Here is a 27,472-nt window from a genome sequence, read left to right on the forward strand (position 1 = left end):
GGGCCCTGGGTCACTTTTTTTTCAGTACCATCGTAACTTTGGTCACTAAATGAACTGTTGCAAGTTGACACATTTAGCTTTGTTAACTTTCAACTGTTCGTTTGGATAGCATCGCGGGCTCCAAAGGGGGAGGGTCTTTTTGTCTTTTAAAATTAATCAGGTGCCCCTCGACCCCCCCCCCTTTCCTGACAACTGTGCTGGTAAGGGAGGGGAGAAAATTCACTCCACACCTTCTCGGGCGCCAACCCTTTTCTCATTATCCTTCGCACCAACTTTCGACCTCGCGGCTGGGAAGCCGGGCACGATGGCTCGGTTGCAAACCCCAGCAGAAATTTCAGCCTTTGAACCGCTTAAAGCTGGGCTCGTTTCATCTTTTCTCCTCGGCTGTCAGCTCAGCAATTTCTTTCCGAGGGAGAAAACTCAGCACAGCAGCAGAATAGAGAGTGGTGGGGAACGAAATGAGAAGGGGAGGGGGGTTAGGGGAGAGGGGGGGGAAGAGAGAGGGGCGATTTTCCCTGTCACCCTGAAAATTTACCGGCAACGTGATTAATTTATCTGCTGATGATGAATATGCGGATGAGAAAAGAGGCAGGGAAAAAAAGGAGCGAAGGAGATAGCTCGGTGGGGAGGAGGGTGTCCTGCGGAGCTTTGGAAGAGAAACAGATGAAGGGAGGACAAGAGGCATCTGAGCGTGTGCAGGGAGCTGGCCAAAGTTTTAGGGGATGGTCTGATCAGATGGCTGGCTTATGCAACGGCTGGGAAGAGATGCCTCTTAAATCTTTGTGCATCTGATCTATTTGCCGAGGGCGGGGGGTGTATTGGAGACATTGGGGGACATTGATTAGCAAAATCCTTCCAGGCCAACACAACTTTGGAGAAAAGAAATTGTCCTTTTTGGATATTGGCGCTCTGGCAACTGGATCTAGTCAGTTTCGCAATGTTTTACTCCAAGGACTTTCAACCTGTGTGTGTGTGTCGCAAATCTAGAGAGGGGAAGGTGGCAAATGACTCGCGCGTGTGTGAATGTGTGCGTTTGTGTTATATATGCGATTGCTGGATTGCTGTCAAGAATTCTCCCGCAGAGATTCGGGATTTTGTACAGTTGCAGCTGTCAAGAGCAAAGATTGATCCAAAATAAACACGCGATGTGAAACAAGGATGACTATCTCAAAAATACAACCCGGATCTCGGGAATTATGGAGTCCTAAACAAACAAAAACACAAAAATAGGATTTTTCCATTGTTTATTTCAATTTAAAGGACTCATCCTTCACACACACACAAACACGTGATCGCTAAAGGGATGGTCCAAAGTTGAGGGCTAGCTATACAGCTTCCAGATCATAGAATCCTAGGGCTGGAAGAGACCTTGGAGGTCTTCTAGTCCAACCCTCTACTCAACACAATTGTGTGTTTGAAATGGTATAGGGCTTCCTACCTGAGCAGGAGATTGGACTAGAAGACCTCCAAGGTCCCTTCCAACTCTGTCATTTTGCTATTATGTCCTCCTTTTCACTAGACTAAAGGTTCCCCTCGCACATCTGTGCTAGTCGTTCCCGACTCTAGGGGGCGGTGCTCATCTCCGTTTCAAAGCCAAAGAGCCAGCGCTGTCTGAAGGCGTCTCCGTGGTCATGTGGACCGCATGACTCAATGCTAAAGGCGTACAGAACGCTTTTACCTTCCCACCAAAGGTGGTCTCTATTTTTTTACTTGCATTTTTTACCTGCTTTCGAACTGCTAGGTTGGCAGAAGCTGGGACAAGTCCTGGGAGATCACCCTGTTAGGCGGCACTAGGGATTCGAACCGCTGAACTGCCGACCTCTCGACCGACAAGCTCAGCGTCTTAGCCACTGAGCCACTGCGTCCCTATCACTGGACAGACCCAATTCCTGCAACCGTTCTTCATGTTTTAGCCTCCAGCCCCCTGATCATCTTTGTTGTCCTCTGCATTCTTTCTATGGTCTCAATATATTATTTGTATTGTGGTGAGCAGAAGTAGATGCAGGATTCCAAAAGTGTGGCCTTTTGATCTCCCCTTATTTGGAAGAATTCAGGAGGGGAAGACTGGAAGACACAAAACCGATGTGTCCATGAAGCCACCAAAAGTCCATCATGATTCTCAGGCCCAGCTTCATTTTATCCACTTAGTGATGTTAATAGAAGAACTATTTTAAAAGCTGGCGCTTGTGGCAGGATGTCAGTAAAGAAATTGCTCGGGCTCAGTTTTCATCCAGCTTTTATATTATCTGCCCGGAGTGCTTATATTTCTTCAAAAAAAGTCCCTGTCACCTGTTCGGTGATCCTTAAGGACCACAAGAGATCCCTCAAGCTGAAATTCCTGCAATCCCCTCTGGAATGGAGAGAAATCCTGGAAATCAATTACCGGAATGTATTTCCAGACCAATTTCCTGCAGGAAGTCTTTGCATAAAGTCTCAAGTCGCTTTGGCAGATTTAGAAGCAGAATTTGTTGGGAATATTCTAATTGTGGCACTGAATTCATTTGGAGGAAGATAGCAAGCTTGTCAAATATCCGGAGCCATCAAGCTCGCCAACGTTAAGCCATGGAAAATTAACCGAGGTTGACGCTAAAGAAGCTTAAGTTTTGTGTGAATGCAACTGTCTTCCCTTGTTCCGGTTAGGGGTGTTGCAACACAGTTCATATGATTTTAGCTGGCAAAATCCTGGCTAACTTCTATTCAGTGTTTCTAGATCCCAGCAACTTTGAGATGTGTGGATTTCAACTCCCAGAATTCTCCAATCAGCCGCCGTTTCCTGTTTTGTCCATTTTCTGCCTGCAAAGAGGCTTTGCTTCTAATCCTCCTCCTCCAATTAGGCGTGCGTTACATGTTTGCTTTTAAACAAATGCTTCCCCCTTGGTCCTGTCCAATAATCTCCTGAAAGATGCAAAATTCAAGGAAAAGGAGACTACTCAAGATCTAGTAGAACCCCTGCCCCTTCTTTAAGTCAATTTCACAACTAGATTTTACAGGGAGCAAGAATTAGTCAATTTCACCTTCCTGTCTAATCAATTTCACCAGCCGTTCAGCAGAATCTGGGACTCTAAAGCTATCATCTTTTCTTGATGTAGGCTAGCAGGCAGTCCTCAACCTACGACCACAACGGAGCCCAAAATTTGTGCTTGCTAAGCGAAACATTTGTTCAGTGAGCTTAGCCCCATTTCACGACCTTTCTTGCCACAGTCACTAAGTGAATCCCTGCAGTTGTTCAGTTAGTAACAGGGTTGTTAAGTGAACCTGACTTCCCCCGCTGACTATGATGTGTCAGAAGGTCACAAAAGCGGATCACGCGCCCTACCCCCACCCTGGGACAGTGCAACCGACCTAAGTACATGCCAGTTGCAAAGCGTTTGAATTTTATTCACGTGACCAATGCTGGGATGCTGCAACGGTGGCTTGAAAAACGGTCGTAAGTCACTTTTTTCAGTGCTGCTGTAATTTTGAATGGCCGTTAAGTCGAGGACTACCTGTGTTCCAAGCACTTCTTTGCAAGTAATGCTACTAAGGCAGGCACCACTGATGCTTTGCAAGGTTGTAACCTTCTCCTAGGGCCTAGGCATTACCTTTTTCAGGATTCGAAGGCAACTCAAATATTCTCCCGAGTGACTTTCCTCAAAGCTTAAACCATTAAGTTCTTCCCCAGATCCTGTGGGAGAAGGACAAGCTTCTTAGGAATGGGGTGCCACCCTGATTGCCTCAAAAACATATTATTATTGTCATCATCACGTTGTTCAATTATATTATTTTACTGTTATTACTAGAACAGGTGAGCTGTGGAATGCACAGGAAACCCTTCTATTAACTATGTAATTTCACTGATCCCGCATCTGGCCTAAATGGTAATTTACTTTGCCTCTGGCCCATACGAAGTTGCCTGCCCCAGAATTAAACAGTTCTCATAAAAGAGAAAAAGGGAAACGCTGAAGACCTGGGATCGGCTTCCCCTCTCTAGAAACATTTGTATGTGTGTGTGTGTGAGAAGATACGCAGGGGGACGTAATCCAAGCAGTAGATAAACAGATTTGATGGCCTTAAGGAGCTCTTTCGAAATGTTGTTTGGTCAGGAATTCAGTCTGCTGATTTGGTCTCAGGCCAATCAACTTCGCTGGGTGATTTTTGTTGCTCGAGAGATCCATGTTTGGCCATCTGGAAATCCCACAAAACAGCAACCTAGAGGAGGTCCTCAGCTTACAACCATTTAGCAACCATTGGGAGGAATTTATGACCTGTCCTCACACTTACAACACACACACACACCCCAGTCTAGTGATCAAAATCAGAATCCTAAGCATCACATGACTGACACCTGCAACCCTCCCAGCCAGTTTGTGACGAGCAAAGTCAATGCGGGAAGCCGGGTTTGTTTAACGACCACACAATTCGCTTAAGAACTGTGGCAAAAAAAAAAAAAGGTTGCGAAATTGAGCAGGGCTCGCTTAACGGCCCTTGGCCACAGAAATTCTGGTTGTTAAGTGGGGGAACCGCCTGTACTCGCAGGCCAAAAGAATTGAGAGAGAAGGTTCGCCTTCACCCGAATCCTTAAGAAAAGCTCAACAAACATATCAGGTCGAACATCGAACAAAATGCTGGCAACTCCAGGCGAAATTCAACAGGTTTAATTCCAACCACAGACCAAGAGTACTGGAGACCAGGGTCAGGGGGAAGGCTTATGGGTCCAGGAATGCCCGATTGACCGTTCTGGACAAGGGCACGTGTGCAGAGCTACAGATCAGATAGGCTATAGGACGTCCAACAGAATTTCCATCAAATTCTGTCTGGTCCAGGACTCTCCAAACTTGGTGACTTTAAGACTTGTGGACTTCCATCCACTCCCAGAATTCCGGCATGTGGGCTGATATGTCTAAGGAAAATGCTGGCTGGGGAATTCTGGGAGCTGAAGTCTTAAAAGTTGCCAGGTTTGGAGACCCCTTAAGCGCTAGGCTATTGCACTATAAAATCTAAGAAGAGGTGGTTCGAAAAGCTCTGACCACCCAGCCGAAGGAACGCGCAGGTGGGCCCTGAATGATACCTGGAATTAATAAAAGCTATGTCACACAGAGAAAGAGGCCAATCCTATTTAATTGAAGGTGCAGCTCTCCCCGGCACTGAGGACGTCACTCCTTGGGTGTTTAGCAGAAACAGGCAAAGATGGACGTTTTGAGGGGGAGGGAGGAGAGGGGAGGGGAGGGGATGTCTCCTCCCCGGGAGGCTGAGTACACACATGCAGGGTTTGCAAAAATCCCACACATCCCCCCCTCCTCCCCATTTGCAAGCTTGCCCGGGGAAGCTGCCGCTTGCTTTGATCACAGTTTCAAAAGGCATTGGGGTTTGTGGCCATTCCAAGTATAGTTGCAAGAGGGCTGAACCTCTTGCTCTAGAGTAGGCTACAGGAAAGCTAGGAAAAGAGATCAGCCGGTAAGAGGAGAATATTTGTAGCTCAGGGTTAATATGAGGGGTCCTCGGTGCTCTGTGAGCTGGGTTTTTTTTTTTTCTTGCGTCTCATCACCCAACTAGGTTACATCATCAATGCTGTGAAGGAGTGGGGTTTGCTTCTAGCACTGATGATATAACCTAGTTGGGCAATGAAACTTCTGCAAGAAAACCACCACTTGGAGAGAGCACCAAGGGCCCCACAGTTGTCACTGTCTTCCTCCTCCTCTTCTCCTCTCTGCAAACCCCCCTCTCTTCACACTGATGACGTTATCTAGAGAGTACCGAGGATCCCACAAAGAGATCAGCAAGCAGGTGGAATCCACTACTTACTAGGAATCGCCCTCTGAAGTTACCCACAACCACCTGCCCCTCTCAACTCAGCCTCAGACTGGACATTTTTGTAAAAAAAAAAAGGGGGGGGGTTCCCTTTAAAATGGAATAAACCATCAAAGCAGTTTCTTGGAATCCCCCCCCCCCAATTTGGAGAAACAGGATTGACAAGTTTTTGCAAGGAGCCAGAAAAAAAAACAAAAAACTACAGAACCAGTTGAATTAGAAATGCAGAAATTGGGGATCCCCCCCTTACTTTCAAATCACTTGGAGGGTGGGGGGGGGTAGGTACAGGTAATGTATTCCCCATAAACTTCAACCTGTAGTACAGTGGACTAAAGCATTGTAATTAACATCTGCTGCCTGCAATTACTGCAAGTTCAAATCTCCCCAGGCTCAAGGTTGACTCAGCCTTCCATCCTTTCAAAGTTGGGTAAAATGAGGACCCAGTTTGTGGGGGCAATAAGCTGACTTTGTATAAATATACAAAAGTATGAAGGCTATTGCTTAGCGCATTGTAAGCCGCCCTGAGTCTCCGGAGAAGGGCGGCATATAAATTAAAGCAAAAAAAAAAAAAAAAACCTGAGAGATCTAAAACAATTTTTGTTTTGTTTTGTTTTGAAGACTTGACTGGAAAGAAAAATAAACAAATCGGAAATACTTTCACAGAGGGTGTTTTGGGGTTTTTCTTTTTGGGGGGCTGTTTTTCACCAAAATATTTTCAAAGTGTAATTTAAAGCCTTTGGCTCCTTGGCCGAAAGAGATGGACAATATTAAAATTGGTGGTGGGGTGTAGCATGTCGTCCTTCCTTTTCTTATTTTTTTTTGGAGATCTAGAACTCTCTGGTCCACATGGAAAAAAAAAAATAGCCAATCCCTCAATGCACGAAGTTACTCTTGAGTTTCTCCAGGTGGATTGGAGAGGAGGCACGTCAAGCTTGCCTAGCAGGCCCTTCTGATCCAACTCTCTTTTAAGGACCGGATGCCATGTTTCCTTGGGGGTCCACGAGTGAATCTCCCCTCCTCGCTAAATATCCAGCTTGCAAGAAGGCTGGGAAACTGGGGAAGGGGCTCAGAAACACCCCACGCTTTCAAAATAAAGTGGCTGCCGTAGTCCGGAACAGTGTTTCTCAATCTTGGTGATTTTTTTAAAGATGCGTGGACTTCAACTCCCAGAATTCCCTAGCCCGCGTGCTTTATGCTTTTGTGTGAATGCAACCGTCTTCCCCTGATCTGATCAGGATCCGTGAACGCAGATCCTGTGGTTTTAGTTGGCGAAACAGTGTGTCTCAATCTCAGCCATTTTAAGGTGTGGGGATTTCAACTCCCAGAATTCCCCAGCCAGCATAGATGTTTCCATTTTAGTTATTTCCCGTTTTGTCCATTTTCTTCCCTTCTAATCATCATTCTCCTATTTAGATGTAGGTTACATTTTTGCAAATCATGACTTGGAAGAAGCAAAATTCAAGGAAAAGCAGATTGCTCAAGATCTAGAACCCCTGCCGAATTGAAATTGAGCCCCCGTCAATTTCCAGATCTTACAAAGAGCAAGAGTTAGTCAATTTCATCTTCCTGTCAAGTCAATTTCACCAGGTGCTGAGCAGAATCTGGGACTCTAAACCTATAATCTTTTCTTGATGTAGGCTAGCAAGAGACAAATGCTTTTTGCTGCTTTTCTTTGAACTTGCCCCCCGTCTGTCTGCACCCTTCAAATGTGGTTTCCCCAAGTGGAGGCCGCACATGCTGGCTGGGGAATTCTGGGAGTTGAAATCTTAAAGCTGCTGAGGTTGTGAAACACAGGTATGGAAGCTTTCTCTCTGGGGTGGGGAGGGGAATAACACCCCCTATTTCTTGAATGGGAAGGGTCCGAAATCAAAGCTGGCTGGGGAATTCTAGAAGCTGAAGTCCAGAAGTCTAAAAGTGGCCAGGTTTGGAGACCCCTGTCCAAAGGGATCAAGGCAAAGAAGGGGAAGGATTGGGAAGAATGCCAGCACGTCCAGCTTGACTCTAAGTTTAAAGCATGTGTATTTCCCCAGCAAAATATACAGCACAGCTCAGAGAAGCAAAACCCCCCACCTACCACCACCATTTTAAGGACACCAACCATCCTGGGGCAAATGAAAAAAGGGGTGCAGAAGAGGGGGACCATTGTGTGGCCCGAGTGAAGTCCACCTCTTGCCTTTTTTCTTTCTTTCTTTCTTTCTTTTTTTTTTTTTTTTGTGCCAATGCCAGGGTCTTCTTGGACAGTTGTGCCCTGCCAGGCTCCTGCCGAAAGGAAGGAGCATCAAGGCCGGCGGGGTTTTGGGGTGACTAGGAAAGGGAGCCCCCCCCAACCCCCGCCGTTCTCCAGGACTCCCCCCCCCCCCCGGTCCCATCACCAACAGAGCTCCTTAAGGTGTGACAGGCTGGATAGGAAGCAGGCTGCCGAATTTGAAGTGCTGAATGACGGGGAACTTCTCCAGGCACTAAAAAAAGGGGAAAGAAATGGAAGAGGGACAGAAGTTTGACATCCGGTGTACATCATGGTCTGGAGTCACCAGGCAAAAAGTCCAGGATCTCCAGGCCTGAGGGTAAATTGGCCCCAAACCATCCAGTCAGCTTTCAGGCCTAAAGCAGGACTAGAACTCCCCTTCTCCTGGTGATTGCCCCTAAGTCACCCAGCTGGTTTTCATGACCATAGAACTCCCCGTCTCCCACTTCCTATCCTGGTACCTTCAACACTAGACCAAACTGGCTCATGAAAAGTCCAAAGTGACTGATAAATGCCAGCTTTTCACATTCATGGACAGCCTAATACACTCAATATAGCCTCTCAAGGTCGGACAGATGTTTGACCCAGAACTAAATATAAATTTAATTAATTAAAATTAAATTAAATAAACTAGGACATCTGGATGGAGAGGTGCAGTCCCCACTTCCTCTGCCTTTCCTTACCTCGGCTTTATACATCCGGATGAGCCCCTGATTGACTTTGGACCACGAAGGGACGGCGCTGATGTTCCACAGCTGGTTGGAGTGCTCAGGGAAGGGGCCCGTCTTCATCTGGAGGGCAAAAGGAAAGAGTGTTAACCTTGAGGCACATCCCCACAAACAAACTAGAGCCCAAAGCGGTTAACTAGCAGTGTAAAAAAAAAAACCCACATGGGGTCCCCCTCAAATTTTATTATGCAGATCTGGGGAGAAGAACATTTCAATGCCTAATGGCATTTTTCCACTTTGCTGTGGCTGCACCCGGTTGGCACAGGTGGGTTTCTTTGAGGAGAAACTGTTGGGAGAAAAAGAGAGCCTGAAATTCAGAACACCATTACAGGTACTTGCTGTTGGTCTAAACTTAATTCAGTTTATCCCAAGTGGAGCGGTCTACACAACGCAGTGAATCCCAAAACTATTAGTTAATCCTCAACCTACGACCATAACTGGAGTTCTGATCCCAATGGCAGCGTGGAAGCTTCTGGTGCTAAAGAGTTGGGGACTTTCTGGAACGCTGGCACACAAGTCATGACGATCGTTAAGCGATTCACCATGTGACTGTACAATTTTTTTTGTGGCGGTTGTGAACAGAACACGTCAGTCATAAAATGAATCCGTTTTGCTCAATGGGCGTTTTTTGCCAGAGGTCAGAAGTAAAGACCGAAAACTAGTCATGATTATTTCATGATGCAAATGGCGGTCAATGCCAATCAGAAGCCAAGCGCCCCAAATGCTATTTTCAAAGTTCTGACGGCTGCATGGACACTGCACAGAGACTCTAGAACAGTGGTTCTCAACCTTCCTAATGCCGCGACCCTTTAATACAGTTCCTCATGTTGTGGTGACCCCCAACCATAAAATTATTCCTAAAACTATTGAAAATATGTGTTTTCCGATGGTCTTAGGCGACCCCTGTGAAAGGGTCATTCGACCCCCAAAGGGGTCCCGACCCACAGGTTGAGAACCACTGCTCTAGAAAGAGTGTAGAGAAGAGCAACAAAGATGATAAGGGATCCAGAGGCTAAATCGTACAATGATTTAAGGGAACCAGCTTATCTCTAGCTGATTGAAGAAAAGGATTAGCATGATAGCCATCTTCGAGTACTTGAGGGTCTGTCACAGAGAGGAAGGGGCCAACCTATTCTCCAAAGCACCAGAGGGCAAGACAAGAAGTAAAGGGGTGGAGATAAGCAACTTAGAATTAAGGAGAAATTTCCTGGCAGTGAGAACAATTAATCAGTGGAACAGAAGTTGCCTCCAGAAGTTGTGGGTCCTCCCATCACTGGAGGTTTTTAAGAAGAGACTGGACAGCCATTTTACTGGAATGGTGTAAGGTCTCCTGCCTTGAGCAGGGGGTTGGACTAGAAGACCTCCGAGGTCCCTTCCAACTCTGCCTTTCTCTAATTTATTTCCTGCCTGCCAATCTGCACCCAGCCCAACCCTGCCCACGAGGCCAAAAGACCGGTTCTGCCGGCTGGCTGGGCATCCGAGCTGTTTTGGAAGGCAGAGACAGACGTGCCGCCCCTCCCGTTGAGGTGATCTGATTTCTCCAACAATCTGCAGGGGGGGACGCCCCCCCAAAAGGGCCGCACCTCCCACTTTTTCTAATTCCAGCCTTCCTCGTTTGCCTGAGACCTTTTGCGAGGAAGAGATTCGGATGAACTCCCAAGCAAGAGGCGCAGGGCTTGTGGGGAGGCGGAAAAAAAAGCAGCGGAGTTACTTTTCTTGGACAGGATTCTGGGGCACACCCTTGAGAAGAAAGCTGGCTCTGTCTGGGGTGGGGGTGGGGGTGTGGAAGAGAGAGAGAGAGAGAGAGAGAGGAGGAGGAGGAGGAGGAGGCTGGGAGGGAATGCAACTCAACTTGCCGAGAGGGAAGTTTCCATGACATCATCCACCACAGAGCTGCAGCGCCAGCTGAAAAGCAAGCCTGGGAAGTCAGCAGCAGCCCTTGTGCAGGATGCGGATTTTAAAATAACTCACTTCCTCCTCCTCCTCCTCTTCCTCCTCCTCTCTCCAGACCTAAAGCACACAGAATATTCAGATTGCAAACCCCCCAGCGGCAAAAACAATGGGGGGGGGAGAGGAGGAAGAGAAGGAGAGGAAGGAGGGATTTAAAATGGGTTGGTGGAAGGCGGGGGGGGGGGGAAGTGATCGCCTTTTAAATGCACAAAAAATCTCTACACTCAGTGCGAAGGTATTTTGGGGAAGAGATGGGCAATACGGTGAGGGGCTGGTGGGGGGAGAAAATAGGTGGTCAGCCCCCTCCTCCTCCTCCTCCTCCCGTGGTCAGTCCCCTTTCTCCACCCTTTTTGTAGCAAGGCCTGGATTTCATTTCTGCCCCCAACAGCTGCAAAAGGTCTCCCGCCTCCATCCTCAAGAGCCAAGAAAAGGACAGTGGGTTGCTGGTTTCTCCTGGCTAAACCCACAAGGGTTTAGCCAGGAACAGAAGCACAAATTTGGGGTGGGGGGGAAAAGAGGGAAAGAAAAAAGATCGGGTTCCCCGGGGGCCCCCGTATTTGGGTGACCAGTTGATGAGAACCTAAAAGGTTATCGGGTTCTTTATAGAATTTCTTCGGTCGAAAGAAAGCGAGGAAAAAAAATATCCCCAAACGGGAGAAAAAAAGCCAGAAGGACAGAGGTGGGGTAAGGAATGAAGGAACACAAAAGTCTGCTTTTTCGGACGAGGAATCTGCCACGCCTGCTTTTCAAGCTCCTAGTCCTCAAGGGCTCCAGCACGTGGGGGGGGGGGAATGCAGATTGTGAGCTACAGGTTGACCTTTATACAGGTAGTCCCCGACTTACGCCCGCAATTGAGTCCACGGTTTATGTGGCTACGTGAAGTGAGTTTTGCCCCATTTATTAAGTGAACCACCGCAGTTGTTAAGTGAGTCACATGGTTGTTAAGTGAATCTGGCTTCCGCATTGACTTGGCTTGTCAGAAGGGAACCTCCCACCGCCCCGGGAGACTGCGACTGTCATAAATCTGAATCAGTTGCCAAGCATCTGAATTTTGATCACGAGATCAGATTCACTTAACAACCGTGTGACTAATTTAACAACTGCAGTCATCCGCTTAACGACTGTGGCGAGAAAGGCCGTAAAATGGGGCCAAACTCACTTAACAAACGTTTTGCTTAGCAACAGAAATTCTGGGGCTCCGTTGTAGTTAAGTTGAGGACCACTTTTAAATAAACCGCTATAAAGCGGCACAGGGCTGCTTCGTTATATATATATATATACTGGAAGGGACCTTGGAGGTCTTCTAGTCCAGTCCCCTGCTCAGGCAGGAGACCCTACACCATCCCAGACAAGTGGCTGTCCAGTCTCTTCTTGAAATCCTGCAGTGATGGGAGGCAAGCCGTCCCACATCCTATTTCCAATCTGAGCGCTCACCTTTGTGACAGAGGGCAAGGCTGAATTCCAACGGCCTTAACCTAAGGACGGGAACTGAAGCCTGGAGGGGCCGAGGCCCCAATTCGGAAAAAAAGGCCAGAGGCAGCAGGAGCTGCAGAGCCTTCTTAGTCATGCCCGGCCAGATCCTCAAAAGAGAATGATAGGCTGACTCATCCAGGCTGCGTCAGTCAGCTCTGGCAAAGTTGGTCAGATGTTTTTAAGTCCTTCCCAAGAAGCGGCTCGTTTGAGGCTCGTCCAAAGAGAACCGATGGGTTGGGCTGATCGATGTTTCTATTTATTTATTGGATTGTTATCCCTCTTTTACGGGTGCGTGTGGGTGTGTGTCTTCGACTTATGACCGCAACTGAGCCCATTTCTGCCACTAAGCGAGACAGTTCTCAAGGGAGTTTTGCCACAGGGAATGAAGTGAATGATCTCCGTTATTAACTTAGTCGCAGGGTTATTAAGTGAATCTGGCTTCCCTATTAACTTGGCCAAAGGGGATCACGTGAGCCCTGTATTTCTAAAGTGATCTGTCCTTGTCTTTTTCACCCCTTCCTAAATTTGTTTGCCTATGTAGCAGAGCAAAAGCTGGATGTACAGCAGAGAACGTATTTTGTGCTGAAAACAGGTTGCAGAAAGGAGACCAAAAACGTGAAGGAGTTAGCAGGGATGGATAGATTAATTATTTTAATTTTAAAAAGAAAGTATCTAGTTTTGTTTCTCTCTAGAGTTTTGTAGTCGAAACGGAAAATATATATATATGAAAATTTGATTTTGGGTTTGGCCGATTAGATTAGCTGGCCGCTCTAGAAACGGCGAGCATTCACTAAACATGAAAAAAATAAAAAGCTGAGGTTGTAATTTTATTTTCCAAGTCACCATTTTTTCTTTCCCCTTTCCTTCTCTTCCCCTATTTCCCTACCATCTCCCTTTGCACTTTAGAATTACAGAATAAAAGAGCTGGAAGGGATCTTGGAGGTCTTCTAGTCCAACCCCCTGCTCAACCAGGAGACCCTATAACATTTCAGACAAATGGCTGTCCAATCTCTTCTTGAAAACCTCCAGGGATGGAGCACTCATAACTTCTGGAGGGAAGCTGTTCCACTCACTGTCAGGAAATCCCTCCTTCCTTTCCTTCCTTTTCTTCCCCTTTCCTTTTTCGTTCCTCACTTTATTATTTGTACAAAGTAACTCAATTGCATTTTATATGATGATCAACTACAATAGAAACAATATCTTTTTTAAAAAGATGAGACAGAAAAACCGTTCAGCGCTTGCAGAAAAGGGACATGGGGCCCAGACAAGTAAAGCCTCTCTTGCCTGCCCCTTCGCGGCCAGGGACCCACAACGTGGCTGTGGCTTGGGGCAGATGGCGGTTTGTGTTTGTGTTTGCGTTCCAAAGGGATGACCTTTCGCGCAGCCTCGGTTACGAAACCAGAGTTTGGCACCCTGAAACTCCACTCCGCCCAAGCAGGTGGGCATCACTGCGGTGCCAAACGGACATCTGCTGGAGAGGGGAGATTGGGGACGAAGTGGTGGAGTTTTAGAAAAAGAAGAAGAAGAAAGCAAAGAGGCAGGGAAAAAAGAGAGAGGTAGAAAGAAAGGAACTGCAGCTGATTCCAGCCACAAAGAAAAGAACGAGCCGGGGAGAGAGAAGGATGGAGAGAGAGAGTGAGTCCCGCAGTGACCCCAAGGGAACAGAATGAGTCAGGGTAACCATATTGAGCAGGAAATTACTCACAGACGCTGCGTTCCTGCCTCTCTGTTCCCAAGAGAATCGGCCTTTTGTAAATGGTTCCTCTGTCAGTTGAAAAAAAAAATTAAGAGGGGGGGCAGAGAGGAGATGGAAAAGGGGAGGAGGGAAGGCAGCTGAGCCCAGCACCTTCCTGTCCGTGGCTTCCCTTCCAGCCAGGAAGGGCTTAGCATTCCTGCCTTTCCCCCCCCACAAGCCCCAAACAAGCGATGCAAAGCTTTTAAAAATGTTTTATTTTTCCTCTACACCCCCTTCTCAACCCGCACACCCTTATTGAAATTATTAAATTATTCTGTAATAAATGATTATTAAATTATTCTGTTATTTTGAAATTGGAGCTGTCCCTTCCCAAAACTTCCCCAAATTTAGGAACTGGATTTATTTATCGATTTGGAAAATTTTTATTAGCCGCCCATTCTAACTGCAAGATTAAAACTGGGGAGAGGAGGCAGGGACCCGGGGCAGGTGGGGGTTGAAAAGGAGGTGTAGAGGAAAAAATAACAATAAAACCTTTGCATTGCATGTTTGGGACTTTGGGGGGAAAAAAGGCAGGACTGCTAAAACCTTCCTGCTTTTTTTTTCAGGCGTGGGATTTGTGAGTGGGAAGGCAATCGACTTCTGGCCCAAGATTTGGGCCTGTTCACTCACCCCCTGGGGTGTGTGTGGGGGGGTGGAGATCTGTTTGGAAATGAGGCCAGAGGGGACCCCACAAGAGACAGGGAGATGCTCTTGCTGAACAAAGGAACAAAGCCGGGGGGTGGGAAGGAAGGAGGCTGCCTGGGAACCGAAGGGCTACGCCAGCCAGCCAGCCGGGTGGGTAAGAAGAGAAGTGAGGCTGTGGGTGGACTGTCCTGGCCCCCGCCGTAAGGAGCGTGTGGTCCCTCTTTTGAGGATCTGCAGCCATAACTCCAGAAGTCAAGCCGTTCCACCGGTTAATTGTTTTTGTTGTCGGGGAAATTCCTCCTTAAGTTGTAGCTTGCTTCTCTCCTTGATTAGTTTCTACCTGTAACTTCTTGTCTTGCCTTCAGGTGATTTAGGTTGACCCCCTCTTCTCTGTGACAGCTGTGATGTCCACTCCTAGGCCCAACCCATGCAATTATTACAAAAGAAATGCCCACCCTACTGACCATCATGGTGGAGACTAGCAGGAGAGCGAGAGATTTCTTGGTTAACAGCTAACAGACATCTGCTGTCCATTCAACAGAGTTTTCTTATTGGGTAAATCTGCTGGAATTTGCTATCCCCATTATACAGCTGTGGGCTATGCGCTCTCTTATCTGACCGTTCCCTAGGCGGTATCACTTCCCCCACATCTCCAAAGGTCATCCCCACATACCATGACCTCCCCCTCCTCCCCTTCCTAGGCTGAGATTCGGAGCAGAAAAATAAAACTCCCCTTCGGCCACGTTGTGGATGCTGTAGTTCTATCGTTCCGCCACTAGGGGCCAATATTGTGCTGGGAAAATCTGATCTGAAGGTCGCAAGAGGGGATCATGTGACCCTGGCACGCAGCAACCGTCATAAGTACCAGCCAGTTGCCAAGTGTCTGAATTTTGATCATGGGACCGTGGGGATGTTGCAACCATCACAAGTGTGAAAAACAGTCATAAGTCGCTATTTCCAGTGGTGCCATAACGTTGAATGGTCACTAAACGAGAGGTTATAAGTTGAGTATCTGCAGTCTTGGGCCAAACAGACAAGGCCAAGCCTGGTTTTAGGAATAAAAGTGGGGCTTTTACAGGAAATGAGGTGTTGTTCTTTTTTTAGTCAAATCCTTTTCATAAAATCAAGAAAGCACTAGGTGGAGCTGCAATTGGTGCCTAGTCCACAAATTTTCCAAGCCGAGGCTTTAAGCCGGGTTTCTTTCAAGTGGCTGCAAAAATTGGGCTTCCTTCCAGAATACAAAACTACAAAGGGTCCTTGGCTATTCATTTAGTGACCGTTCAAAGTTACCACGGCACTGAAAAGTGACCTAGGACCGTTTTTCACACATACGACTGTTGCGTCATCTGATCAAAATTCGAATGCTTGGCAACTGGCATGTACTTATGACGGTTGCAGGGTCATGTGATCCCCCTTTGTGACTTTCCAACAAAGCCAGATTCACTTAACAACCTAGCTTAACAACTGCGGGGGATTTGCTTAATAGCCGTGCCAAGAGAGGTCGTAAAGTGGGGCCAGACTCACTTCATTATCTCGCTTAGCAACGGAAATCTTGGGCTCCATGTGTGTGTGTGTGGGGGTGTCGTGATTCAAGGGCTACCTGTCTCTGCTCCACCAAAGTTCAGCTCAAAGAAACGGAAGGGAAAGGCGCAATCCCAGCCTCACCTCTGTGATGAACCGGATGCATTCGAGGAACATGTAGTCCTTACGGTGCTCGTTCACCACCCTCTCATCCACAAAGTGCCGGGGTTCCAGGTTGGGGTGATCTAAAAACAGGATTTTTTTCAGAGTGGCTGGAGGAAGTTCAACCCTGGAGGAGATTTATTGGAGCCTGGCAATGCCCCTCGGCTCTTCAAAACGGACCCCAAAGAGCAGAAACCTTAAATTCTGAACAGGGCCGGAGAAATGGCTTGACAGCAGAACAAAAAAAAAAAAAAAAGGATTCTCTTACAGGTAACCCTTGACTTATAACCATTCATTTAGTGACCGTTCAAAGTTACAATGGCACTGCAAAAAAGTGTCTTTTTCCACTTAGGACTGTTGCGTCATCTGAGCAAAATTCAGATGCTTGGCAACTGGCGTGTACTTATGACGGTTGCAGTGTCCTGGGGTCCGGTGATCCCCTTTAGCGACCGTCCGACAAGCAAAGTCCTTGGGGAAGCCAGATTCACTTAACAACCCTGTTACTAACGACGACACTTAACAACCGTGGTGAGAAAGGTTGTAAAACAGGGCCGAACTCACTTAGCAACCATCATGCTTAGAGATGGAAACTTTGGGCTCAATTGTGGCTGTAAGTCAAGGACTACCGGTATGGAGGGAACCTGCCTACTGCAGAAGGCAGAAAACCCGTCGATATTTTGGCCTGGGGTTTAAATTTTTATTAATCCTTTGCTTTCCGCTCTTTCGAGTCCACGGTCTACGTTCTTTTCCCAATCCTGTTTTCTAAACTTCCAGGCTTACCTAACAGTTACACAGTAACTGGGGGACCCTGAGCCAGCCCCTCTCTCTCAGCCCAAGGAAGCAGGCAATGACAAACCACTTCTGGAATCTTGCCAAGAAAACTATGGGAACTGATAGTAAATAAATACCCTTTATAGCCCCTTTAAAAGAAATGGCAGCAATAAAAATAATTTTTCCTAAAGAGGAAGAAAAAGAAAGAAGAAAAAAAGAGAGGCAGAGACAAAGAAAGAGAAAAAGCGAGACAGAAAGAGAAGAGAAACAGAGAAAGAAAAAGAGAGCGAGACAAACAGAAAAAGAGACAAACAGAAAGAGAGAGAGAAAGAGAGGAGGAGAGAGAGAGAGAATATCCCTGCTTACCAATCAATTGAGAGCTTCCCCAAATGAAGGGGAGGAACTGAAAGTCGTCCAGACCCCAGACTCCTTGACTGCCAGCTGGCTCCATCCGATAGGTTTTCTGGAGTTTCCGCATCACTTCCAAGTACCTGAAACCAAATAAAATTGGGTGGGTCAGGATTATATAGCAGCTGACCACTGACTCCATGAAACAAACCTCCACAGGAACTCAATGGGAAAAGCCCTTCCCGTCTTGGACCAATAATGGAATGACCGGAAGAGGAAGCAGAGGGAGAATTTGGGGAGGGGATTTGGGATCTTAGTCAATGCCATAACACGGGCAGAACCTGGGGGTTGGACTAGAAGACCTCCAAGGTCCCTTTAAAAAAAGCTTTCGGAAATGAAATGATATCCGCTATCTGAGAACTTGCTCCAAAGTGGCGTTCTCAACTTTGGCGGCATGGACTTTACCTGTTGAACACTTTGAAGACGATGGCCAGCTGATCGTCCAGCCGGAGGACGCCGGTTTTGCAGAGGCAGCAAAGGAAGGCAGCGAAGGCCGCTTCGTGGCCTGTGGGGAGAAGGGAGATGCTCAGGATGAAGAAGAGTTTGGTCTAGGGGTTAAGGTCAAGGCTACAAAACCAGGAGGCGGTGAGTTCTAGTCCGGCCTTAGGCATGAAAGGTGGCCGTCTGACTTTTGGGGCAGTCCCTCTCTCTCAGCTGAATCCACCTCACAGGGTTGTGGTTATGGAGAAAAGAGGAAGAGGAAGGAGCATTTGGTATGTCCACCGTCTTTGAGGGATTTGTAAAAATAATAAAAGTGAGGTTGAAATGAATAGTTAAAAATAAGAAACAAAAGATGCCCAGGCTTAAGAAGAGGCCCTCCAGAGGCTGCAAAAGGTACAGGTGAGGAACTCTTTCAAATCTCATTATTTTGAGAAATAAAATAAAACTTTCCCCCAGGAATTCTGTCCTCTTGTCTGCATGAAAGTGACCCATGTATTTTTCAATTCTGGCAACCTTAAGATGGGTGGATTTCAACTCCCAGAATTCCCCAGCCGGATCCTATTTTATTATATAACTGCGTCCATATTGAAGAAGGCTGGAAGTAACTTTTTTGCATGTTTGTTTTGTTCCTTTTGTATATGTGTCACTTTTTAAACTATTTTTACATCCCCTTCAGGTTGTAATTTTGTATTTTAATTGTGTACTTTTGAAAGCTAGTAACAAAAAGTTAAAACAAACAGTCATTCCAAACATTTTAAGGAGCCTCTGCATGTGTGCCAATACACGGAGCTAATCTCGGTCTGTGGACCCAGGGTTCTATTTAACATTTCCAGAAAACTCAAAAAAAAAAAAAAAAGCCTTCACACAACGCAGTTAAACCTCAGTCTAGCTCTCTCTGCTGTGATGTCACACAAAATGACAATCCCATTTGTGGGTCAGGCTGGCTGGAAATGAATTGCTTGTACATTCAGGAAAACTAGGCTGGGCCAGAGCTATGTAAAAAGTCACAGCAGAAGGAAAGGTGAGTTGTGTGGGTGGGTGGGTGTGCGTGCGTGCGTGCATGCATTCATGTGAATATCTCATGTGGTTCCTGCTCCCTCCAAGCTAAACTGAGGTTCAGTGTTGAACTACCAGGAATGAAACAGGAATTGGAGCTAGAGGTAACCAGGATGACAGTGCCGACTGGTGGCTGATTGCGGCTTTACTGCGGGTTCTCTTGAATTTTTCATGCATTTTTTTTTTTTAAAAAAGGATCAACTAGCTTTCCAAAAGTTCCTTCTTCGGCTCAGCAGCAGCAGTAGCAGCAGCAGCTGTTTTAAAGTATGTTGCTCAGTTGCATTAGCAGTTTTGTGGAGCTTCTTCTGGGAAACTTTACAGAATGCAGAAGAGAGGAACCGAGTGGGAAGGGACCTTGGAGGCTTTCTAGTCCAACCCTCTGCTCAAGCAAATGGCTGCCCAAACCTCCTCTTAAAAAACTCCAGGGATGGAGCACCCACAACCTTCTAAGCATCAGAGCTGGGGGCTACCTGGGAAAAAAACCTTGATTTAATTTTGCCATGCTGTGCCTGTTTTAATCAGGGGCTTGCATTCCAAGATGCAAAGCAAAAACTGCCCATCTTCTTAAATCATCATCACCACCGTCTCTATTATTATGGCGGTTCACTGCTTCAGCACATGTCTGGAGTTTTCAAATGCAATTCCACTTCCTCAGGCCACTTTTTCAGTGCTGCAAACAGCACTGTTTTCAACTTTTGACAACAGGGATCATGAGGCTTGGCAATGAAACATCTGCAAGGCAACCAAAGCCCTCCTTCTCCTCCCAAATCCCACTCCCTTCTAGCACTGATGATGTTACCTAGTTGGGTATTGAAATGTCTGCAAGAAAGCCACCATGTTCAGAGAGCACCAAGGACCCCAAAGCCAGTTGTTACTCACGCCCACAAATCCATCTGCCATGCTGAAGGGCTGTCCTCCCTGGGGGCCGGACACCCACTCCCATCATCCCCGGGAGCCGACCAGAGTTGTTTAGAAGATGAGCGGCTATATAAATGCTTTAAATCAATAAACAGATACCTGTGCCATAGTCGATGCGAGTCGAATTGCCAACGGACTCTTTCAAGTACACAGCCACCTCGGGCACGGCGTCAGCTTGCTGTTTGGGGATGACAGTTGCCACCAAGGACTCTGCCCCCTAAGATTTAGCCATAATCGAGCAATTAGAGACCCCATCATGGCAATCCAGGCCGAAGAATAAATCTACAAGCTGAGCGCGTCCCCCTCCTTATCCAGCTATTATTCACAACGGCCAACCCAAAGGAAACGACAGAGGTGTGGACTTCAGCCCCCAGCATGCCTCTGGTGGCATTTGGCCGTGGATAAGGCTTCTGGGAAATGGAGGCTGGGAAAGAGATTGTGTGGCTGGCTGAGGAATTCTGGGGGTTGAAGTCCACAAGTCTTAAAGTCGCCAAGATTGGAGGCTCCTGTCCTAAGAGAATGTAAGATGGCCACGAGACTGGAAATCCAGGGGTATAAGCTCACGCAACAACAAATCAGATTTTTAAGAAAACATCCTTGTTTTGCACTTGAGCCCCTGAGCAAGGGGTTAGGCCAAATGGCCTCTAACGCCCTTTAGAACTCTGGGACTCTTTTCAGCCTAAGCTGACTTGGCAAAAGCAGGTTTACTTCTGACCCTCTCTCCATGAGACCCTCCGCCCCCTCTCTTTCAGCCCTTCCTCCCAGCCTACCTGGTCCACTTTTGCGTACCACGTCCGGAAAGCTTTGTTCCCGAAGCGAGAAGGCTGATCCATGGGGGGCGTCTCATCGATCCACCGATCCAACGTGTTGAGGAGCGTGACTAGCTTTTCGATGGGCTGTTGGGAAGAAGGTACAGTGGTCCTATCAGCCGGCGGTAAGCAAGCCTTGAAACGGAATTCACACCACACCATGCACCCTGTTCTGCCAGATTTACCCCTTTATTAAGGCACCAGAGAGGCCACGCTGGGAATGCTGCGTGCAATTCTGGTCACCACGATACAAGAAAAAAAAAGATGCTAAGGCCCTGGAAAGCGTGCAGAGGACCGCAGAATAAATTCTGCCTAAATTCTCATTTGCAACATTGGACCATCTGAATGGGGGAGGAGGGGGGAATGGAGGAAAACCCAGGGGATGGGAGGCAGGCTCAACATTGATCTGGAGCCAGAGGAGGAAAATGAAACTTAAGGAAGATGTCTTGGAGGAGGGCAAGAAGGACAATCGCCTGCAACGGAAATATTTGTGTTTGCAAGGTCAGGATAGGATGCCTTCCTTCCTTCCTTCCTTCCTCCCACCTGCCATTCTTTCCTTTCCTTTTTCCCTTTCTCCATGTTTTCCCCTCCTCATCTACCTTCCATCCCTTTCTTTTCCCTTTCCCATTTTCCTCCCTCCCTCCCCTCCCCACTTTCTTTCCTTCTTTCCTTCCTTTCTTTTTCCATCTTCCTTCCTCTTTCCTCCTTTTCCTCTTTTCTCTCTTTCTCCCCTTTCTTCCCTGTCACTTTCCTTCCTTCCTCAATCCTCCCTTCTCCCTTCTCTCTCCTTTCTTTCTCTTCATTTTATATACTGCAGTCCTAGGCTTGTTTGAGCTTGATCAATTAATTCACCGGATCTTTCCCCTCCAAATGTACAGAAGCCCTTGTGGGAAAAAAAATCTTCAGCATGGAAAGGTGGGGAAGAGAGAGGGGGGGGGAGGAGAGAGGACAAAGACAGCAGCGGTTCCCTCGACTTTGCCAGAGGCGGCTTCCTTCGTGAGAAATCCTCCAGGCCCTTGGGCCAAAGTTCGACCATCACTCACTCTGCCGTGTCAGACAGGAAACTGTCAAGCCCACCAATTTTCCCAGCTCTTCAAGCATGAGCTGAGTGAGAAGGAGGCCGGGGAGGGAGGGAGGGGCTGCAATTCAACCAGCGCAGCAGCGTGCAAAGCAGAAGTAAAACGCAACTGAGCAGAACCAGCCCGAACTAAGACTTGCAACGAATGTCAAAAATAATTTTAAAAAGTTTTGTTCAACGTGTAAGAGCAAGAAAAAAGTCAAGGAAACCATCGGGCCACTAATGGGGAAACATGGCAAGGAAGCGATAAGACAGCAGGGAGAAAGGCTTAAACCTTATAAAAACTGGCAAAGGGCGGAGGTTCCATCTGCAGCCACAGCTCTGTTCCTAACCCTGGTTCAAAGCTCAGAGCCCAAACACAACCGGTTTCCGAACCGTCTCCCGTTTCAATCAGTTCAAAAGTCCCTTTCGCTAAAGGCCTTGGCTGCCTCGGTGTCGTTAGTGTATGGGAAGGGTATGGCTGCCGTCAGCCTCCCTCAGGAACAGGCTACCCCAGATGCCTCCGATCTCTCTTTAATCAATTTTTGCTGTGGTTGGATTAGCAGCCGAGATTGGTTTGCCTGCTGATGCGGCCGCTCGGTCTGCCTGCAGCTGAGATCCTCTCTTTCAAGCAAGGGAAGGAAGGGGAGGTGGAAATCCCTCTCTCTTTCTCCTTCTCCTCCTTTCTCTTTCTCTCCAAGGAAAGGAAGGAAGAAACGGAAGCCTGTTTAACATTAGGTTGTGGCTGCTCCATGACTGGAGATTTTCAAAAAGAGACTGGGCGACCATTTGACTGGGGTGGTATCTCTCACCTAGAATTCTATGAGAGACCAAAACAAGGCCTACCTCCGAGACTTTATATTCGCAGGTCAACTTCTTTCCCTTGATTCCTTCGTTCAAGGTGAGAATGAAGCCCATGTAGTCAGCATACGCCTGTTTAAAAACACACCGTATAAGGACCAGCAGTACAGGTAGACCTCTCGACTTGCAACAGTTCATTTAGTGACCGTTTGAAGTTACAACGGCCCCAGTGGTGAAATTCAAATTTTTTTACTATCGCTTCTGTGGGTGTGGTTTGGTGGGCGTGGCTTGGTGGGAGTGGCAGGGGAAGGATACTGCAAAATCTCCATTACTACCCCACTCCAGGGGAAGGATACTGCAAAATCCCCATTCCCTCCCCACTCCTGGGGGAAGGATACTGCAAAATCCCCATTCCTTCCCCACTTCTGGGTGAAGGATATTGCAAAATCCCCATTCCCACCCCACTCTGGGGCCAGCCAGAGGTGGTATTTGCCGGTTCTCCAAACTGCTCAAAATTTCCGCTACCGGTTCTCCAGAACCTGTCAGAACCTGCTGGATTTCACCCCTGAACCGCCCTGAAAAAAGTGACTTAGGATCGTTTTTCACACTTAGGACCGTTTCAGCATCCCCAGGGTCATGTGATCAAAATTCAGACGCTTGGCAACTGGCTCATATTTATAACGGTTGAAGCATCCCGGGTTGGGGGGGTGTCACGTGATCCCCTTTTGCAACCTTCTGACAAGCAAAGTCAATGCAGAGGCCAGATTCACTTAGTAACTTAACAACTGCAATGGTTCACTTAACCACTGAGGCGAGAAAGGTTGTAAAATGGGGCAAAACTCACTTAACAAATGTCTTGCTTAGCAACAGAAATTTTGGGCTCCCTTGTGGCTGTATGTCGAGGACTACCTGTATTCCAAGGGACCCTCTCCCTGAGAGGTTAGCTTTCTACATGCAGGGAACAACCTTCGCAGTTATCATTGCTCTCTTAAGACTGGAAAATGGCTTTGGGGTTCCTGCCAGGCCCTGCATCTGCTGCCAGAGCCAAATAAATAATGCCAAGCAAAGCTTTTCGCCCCTACCTGAGACCGCTTCCATTTTGCCATGTCAGGAACCATGTTGATTTCCTTCCTGGGGATCATGAACGTTTGGGACGGAGGAGGAGGCTGGGTCTCCTCCGAGGCTTCTGGAAGAGGAAAAAGCAGATCAAATCACAACAGATCTTGGAGAGTTTCAGCTTCCTTCAGGGGAGGAAAATCTCTTCAGAAGGTTTTTAAATCCGCCTCTCAGCCGGACTGATTGCCTAAGTGAGATGCAAGGGAAGTAGAGTCCAAATGCAATAAATGCAGGAGATTAAGTGTTATCACCCGGGAGTTAAAATCCTCAGGAACCCTGCTTTTGAACTGTTCCGATGATTAGATCTGCAGGCAGCCAGAGGGAACCGTGTGGGTCCAGACGAAGTCAAGTGAACATTTTCAAATAAGGGCTGCATTTCACTGAGGAACTGTTTTAGGTTTCTTAACAAGGAGAAGAGAGAAAAACGAAATTAAATCCCTGCAAACCCCCCCAGTTTTTGCAAACCCCCAGAGAGGCATCACTTATGTAAAGGAGTGCTCTTGGTTTGGAGAGCCCTCTTTCAAAACCACACGCTTCCAAAAAGCGGCGTAGAAATTTGGCAGATTTCAAAAGGGAGCCTACGCTAGTGTTCCTGAGATTGGAGCCGCAGAGTTGTGTTGAAAAATGCACAATGATTAGCTGGAGCGGCAGCAGGATTCCAACTGGCTTCCTGGCCTAGGCATGCAGAACAAGAGACGTGGAAGGGACTTTGGAGGTCTTCTAATCCAGTCCCTTGCTCAGGCAGGAAACCCTAAACCCGTGATGGCGAACCGGTGGCACGCGTGCCAGAGGTGGGACACAGAGCCCTCTCTGCGGTCACACACGGTATCGCCAGCTGCTCTTCTGGTTATCAGCGTGCACATGCGCACCGGCCAGCTGGTCTGCGGGTTTCCAGTGCTCTGGCATGCGCGAAGACCAGCTGGCTGCCATGCATGTGCGTGCCAGAAACCCAAACACCTGTTGGCCAGCGTGCATGCTGGTCTTTAGGTTTCCGGTGCTCTGGCATGCCACATGCATGCAGACGTGTTCCGGTTTGGGCACTAGGTGCCGAAAAGGTTCGCCATCACTGCCCTAAACCATTTCAGACAAATGGTTGTCCAATCTCCAGTATCTGGAGATGGAAAGAACTGGAAAAGATAACCGAATACAAAGGCCCTCAAATAGAAATAGGAGGACTGTGGCAAAAGAAAGCAAAGAATAAGCCTCTTTGGGGCAATTCCCAAAATTGGGAATTGCCCCATCTGGAGCATCACTTGAACACCATCAGCTTTGACCAAATCCACATTGGTCAACTGCAAAAGGCATTTTGATGTAGAACAGCCTACATCCTGCAACTTAATGCCATCAAACGACATCTGTCTATGATTCCATAGGTGGACAAAAATGCCAAATCTAGTCTGAACTGAACTGGCTGTATGATGAACCATAATTTATTATTTGAACACCATCGTCATTGGCAAATTCAACCATCAGTCAATTGCAAAAGGCAGCTCTATCAGCAACGGCTTACATCCTGCAATGATATTTGTAACTCCATCAAACAGCTACCTCTGCCCATCCCAGGTCCTTGGGAAGGTCTCGGATAGGTGGACAAAAATGCCAAATCCAGTCTGAACATCTAGCAAACTGTGCAATGGACCGCAAATTTACCTGAACATTTGAACAGTATTAGCATTGACAAATTCACCATCGGTCAATTGCAAAAGGCAATTGGAACAGCTGATATCTTTATAACTGTAACACCATCGAAGAGTCACATTTATCTATGTCAGTTGCTTAGTAATAGGTGAATAAAATGGTAGATCCAGTCTGAACATCTGGGTGACTGTGCAACGAACCGTAGTAATATATTATTTGAACATTTGAATACTATCAGCATTGACAACAATCCCTATCAGTTAATTGCAAAAGGCAGCTTTGCTTGGAACAGCTTACAGGCAGTGCTTGACTTACAACAGTTCATTTAATGACCGTTCAAAGTTACAGTGACATTGAAAAAAATGACTGAGGACCATTTTTCACACTTATAACCACTGCAGCATCCCCACGGTCACGTGATTTACATTCACACACTTGGCCACTGATTCACATTTGTGACGGTCGTCGTGTCCCTGGGTCATGTGATCCCTCTCTTACGACCTTCTGACAAGCAAAGTCAATGGGGGGAGGGGGGAGCCGGATTCACTTAATAACCGTGTTACTGATTTATAGCAATTGCAGTGGTTCACTTAGCAACTGTAGCAAGAAAAGGTCGTAAAACAGGGCAAAATTCGCTTAACCAATATTTCGCTTAGCAATGGAAATGTTGGACTGAGCTGTATAATAGAATATATGATAATTACCATGTTTACACAAATGTTAGAAGTTGAAAGATTATGATTATGTATATCTAAATACTATTATTGTTATTAGTATGTCTATAAAGTATATTGACCCAGACAATACATTCTTCACTAAGCACTTATGGATGTGAAAGAAGCAAACTATAAATAAAATGATAGATAGATAGATAGATAGATAGATAGATAGATAGATAGATAGATAGATAGATAATGGAGAGAGAGAATGTAGAAATAGATAACAGATATAGATAGATAGATACTGTAGAGATAGATACGGTAGGTAGGTAGGTAGGTAGGTAGGTAGGTAGGTAGGTAGGTAGGTAGATAGATAGATAGATAGATAGATAGATAGATAGATAGATAATGGAGAGAGAGAATGTAGAAATAGATAACAGATATAGATAGATAGATACTGTAGAGATAGATACGGTAGGTAGGTAGGTAGGTAGGTAGGTAGGTAGGTAGGTAGATAGATAGATAGATAGATAGATAGATAATGGAGAGAGAGAATGTAGAGATAGATAATAGATAGATAGATACTGTAGAGATAGATACTGTAGATAGATAGATAGATAGATAGATAGATAGATAGATAGATATAGATAGATAGATAGGGATGGTAGATAGATAGATATAGATAAATAGATAGATAATGGAGAGAGAGAGAGAGAGAGAGAATGTAGATAGATAGATAGATAGATAGATAGATAGATAGATAGATAGATAGATAGAGAATGGAGAGAGAGAGAGAGAGAGAGAATGTAGAGATAGATAAAGAAATGCTGCGTTCAATTGTGGTCGTAAATCGAGGCCGGCCTGCCTATATGAACCCCCTCCAACAAGAAATTCCACCCCGGGATAAAAAAGCCAAATCCCGTCTGAACCTCTGGCTGACTGTGCCAGCAACCATCATCCCCCAGCCTTGTTATTATGGGATGGAGCCTCGCCCCCTCCCCACACAAGGGGCCCCTGAGAAAAGACCCCCCCCCACCCATCATTTTCTCTCACGGGGGTGTTTTGTTTCCTCCCTCAGAGGAGCAAAAGACGGCCCCGGCCCGAGGGGGTTACGACGACCCTGCAAAGTAGGCCGTTCCCTTTCCCCCCGTCCTGCCCCGCTGGGGAAAGGGGAAAGCTTTCATTTCGAGGCTGACTGGCCCTTACCCGGCTGTCGCTCGCTCTCGGCCATCTTCTCGGGACTGAGGAGGAACCGTCGCCGTCGCCTTTCAGCCCTCACCACCTGACGGCCCTGAGGAACCGCCGGCCCACCATCTTGGAAAAGGGCAAAGCCGCCGGCGGCGAATAGGAAAGCGCGAAGGGGAAGCCGGAGCGGCCATGTTTGTCAAGGGACACGCCGACTTGGAAGGGCAACGAAGCCTTCCAGGAGGCCGACGGGCAACCGTTACTACTTGCGTCGCGCGCGCGCGCGCACTGAAGCCCCAGCGTGCGCCTGGCTCGGACGGTGGGAAAGCTGAGATGCTACAGGGGTTCGGCCTCTAGAGGGCGCTCC

General features: G+C 47.1%; 1 protein-coding gene across 2 annotated transcripts; it reads right to left on the reverse strand.

Annotated features, from left to right (window-relative positions):
• Nucleotides 1–1,227: 1,227 nt before the first annotated feature.
• PTPA (protein phosphatase 2 phosphatase activator) lies at nucleotides 1,228–27,279 on the reverse strand. Of its 2 annotated transcripts, none has more exons than XM_087879615.1 (11): nucleotides 27,127–27,279; nucleotides 23,590–23,693; nucleotides 22,553–22,639; nucleotides 20,611–20,736; nucleotides 19,940–20,057; nucleotides 17,831–17,930; nucleotides 17,384–17,508; nucleotides 16,229–16,329; nucleotides 8,716–8,823; nucleotides 8,164–8,246; nucleotides 1,228–2,895 (listed from the first exon to the last, which is right to left on the reverse strand). In XM_087879615.1, the coding sequence occupies exons 1-10, from the start codon at nucleotides 27,149–27,151 to the stop codon at nucleotides 8,172–8,174; spliced, it is 969 nt and encodes a 322-aa protein (XP_087735741.1). In that variant the 5' UTR covers nucleotides 27,152–27,279; the 3' UTR covers nucleotides 1,228–2,895; nucleotides 8,164–8,171. The 2 variants fall into 2 exon arrangements, with proteins under 2 accessions (XP_087735741.1, XP_034292010.1); XM_034436119.3 differs by lacking the exon at nucleotides 1,228–2,895 and adding an exon at nucleotides 4,620–8,046.
• Between the last annotated feature and the right edge of the window lie 193 nt (nucleotides 27,280–27,472).

The sequence above is a fragment of the Pantherophis guttatus genome, chromosome 16 (assembly GCF_059756535.1).
Source record: "Pantherophis guttatus breed Tessera chromosome 16, ASM5975653v1, whole genome shotgun sequence".
NCBI lineage: Eukaryota > Metazoa > Chordata > Lepidosauria > Squamata > Colubridae > Pantherophis > Pantherophis guttatus.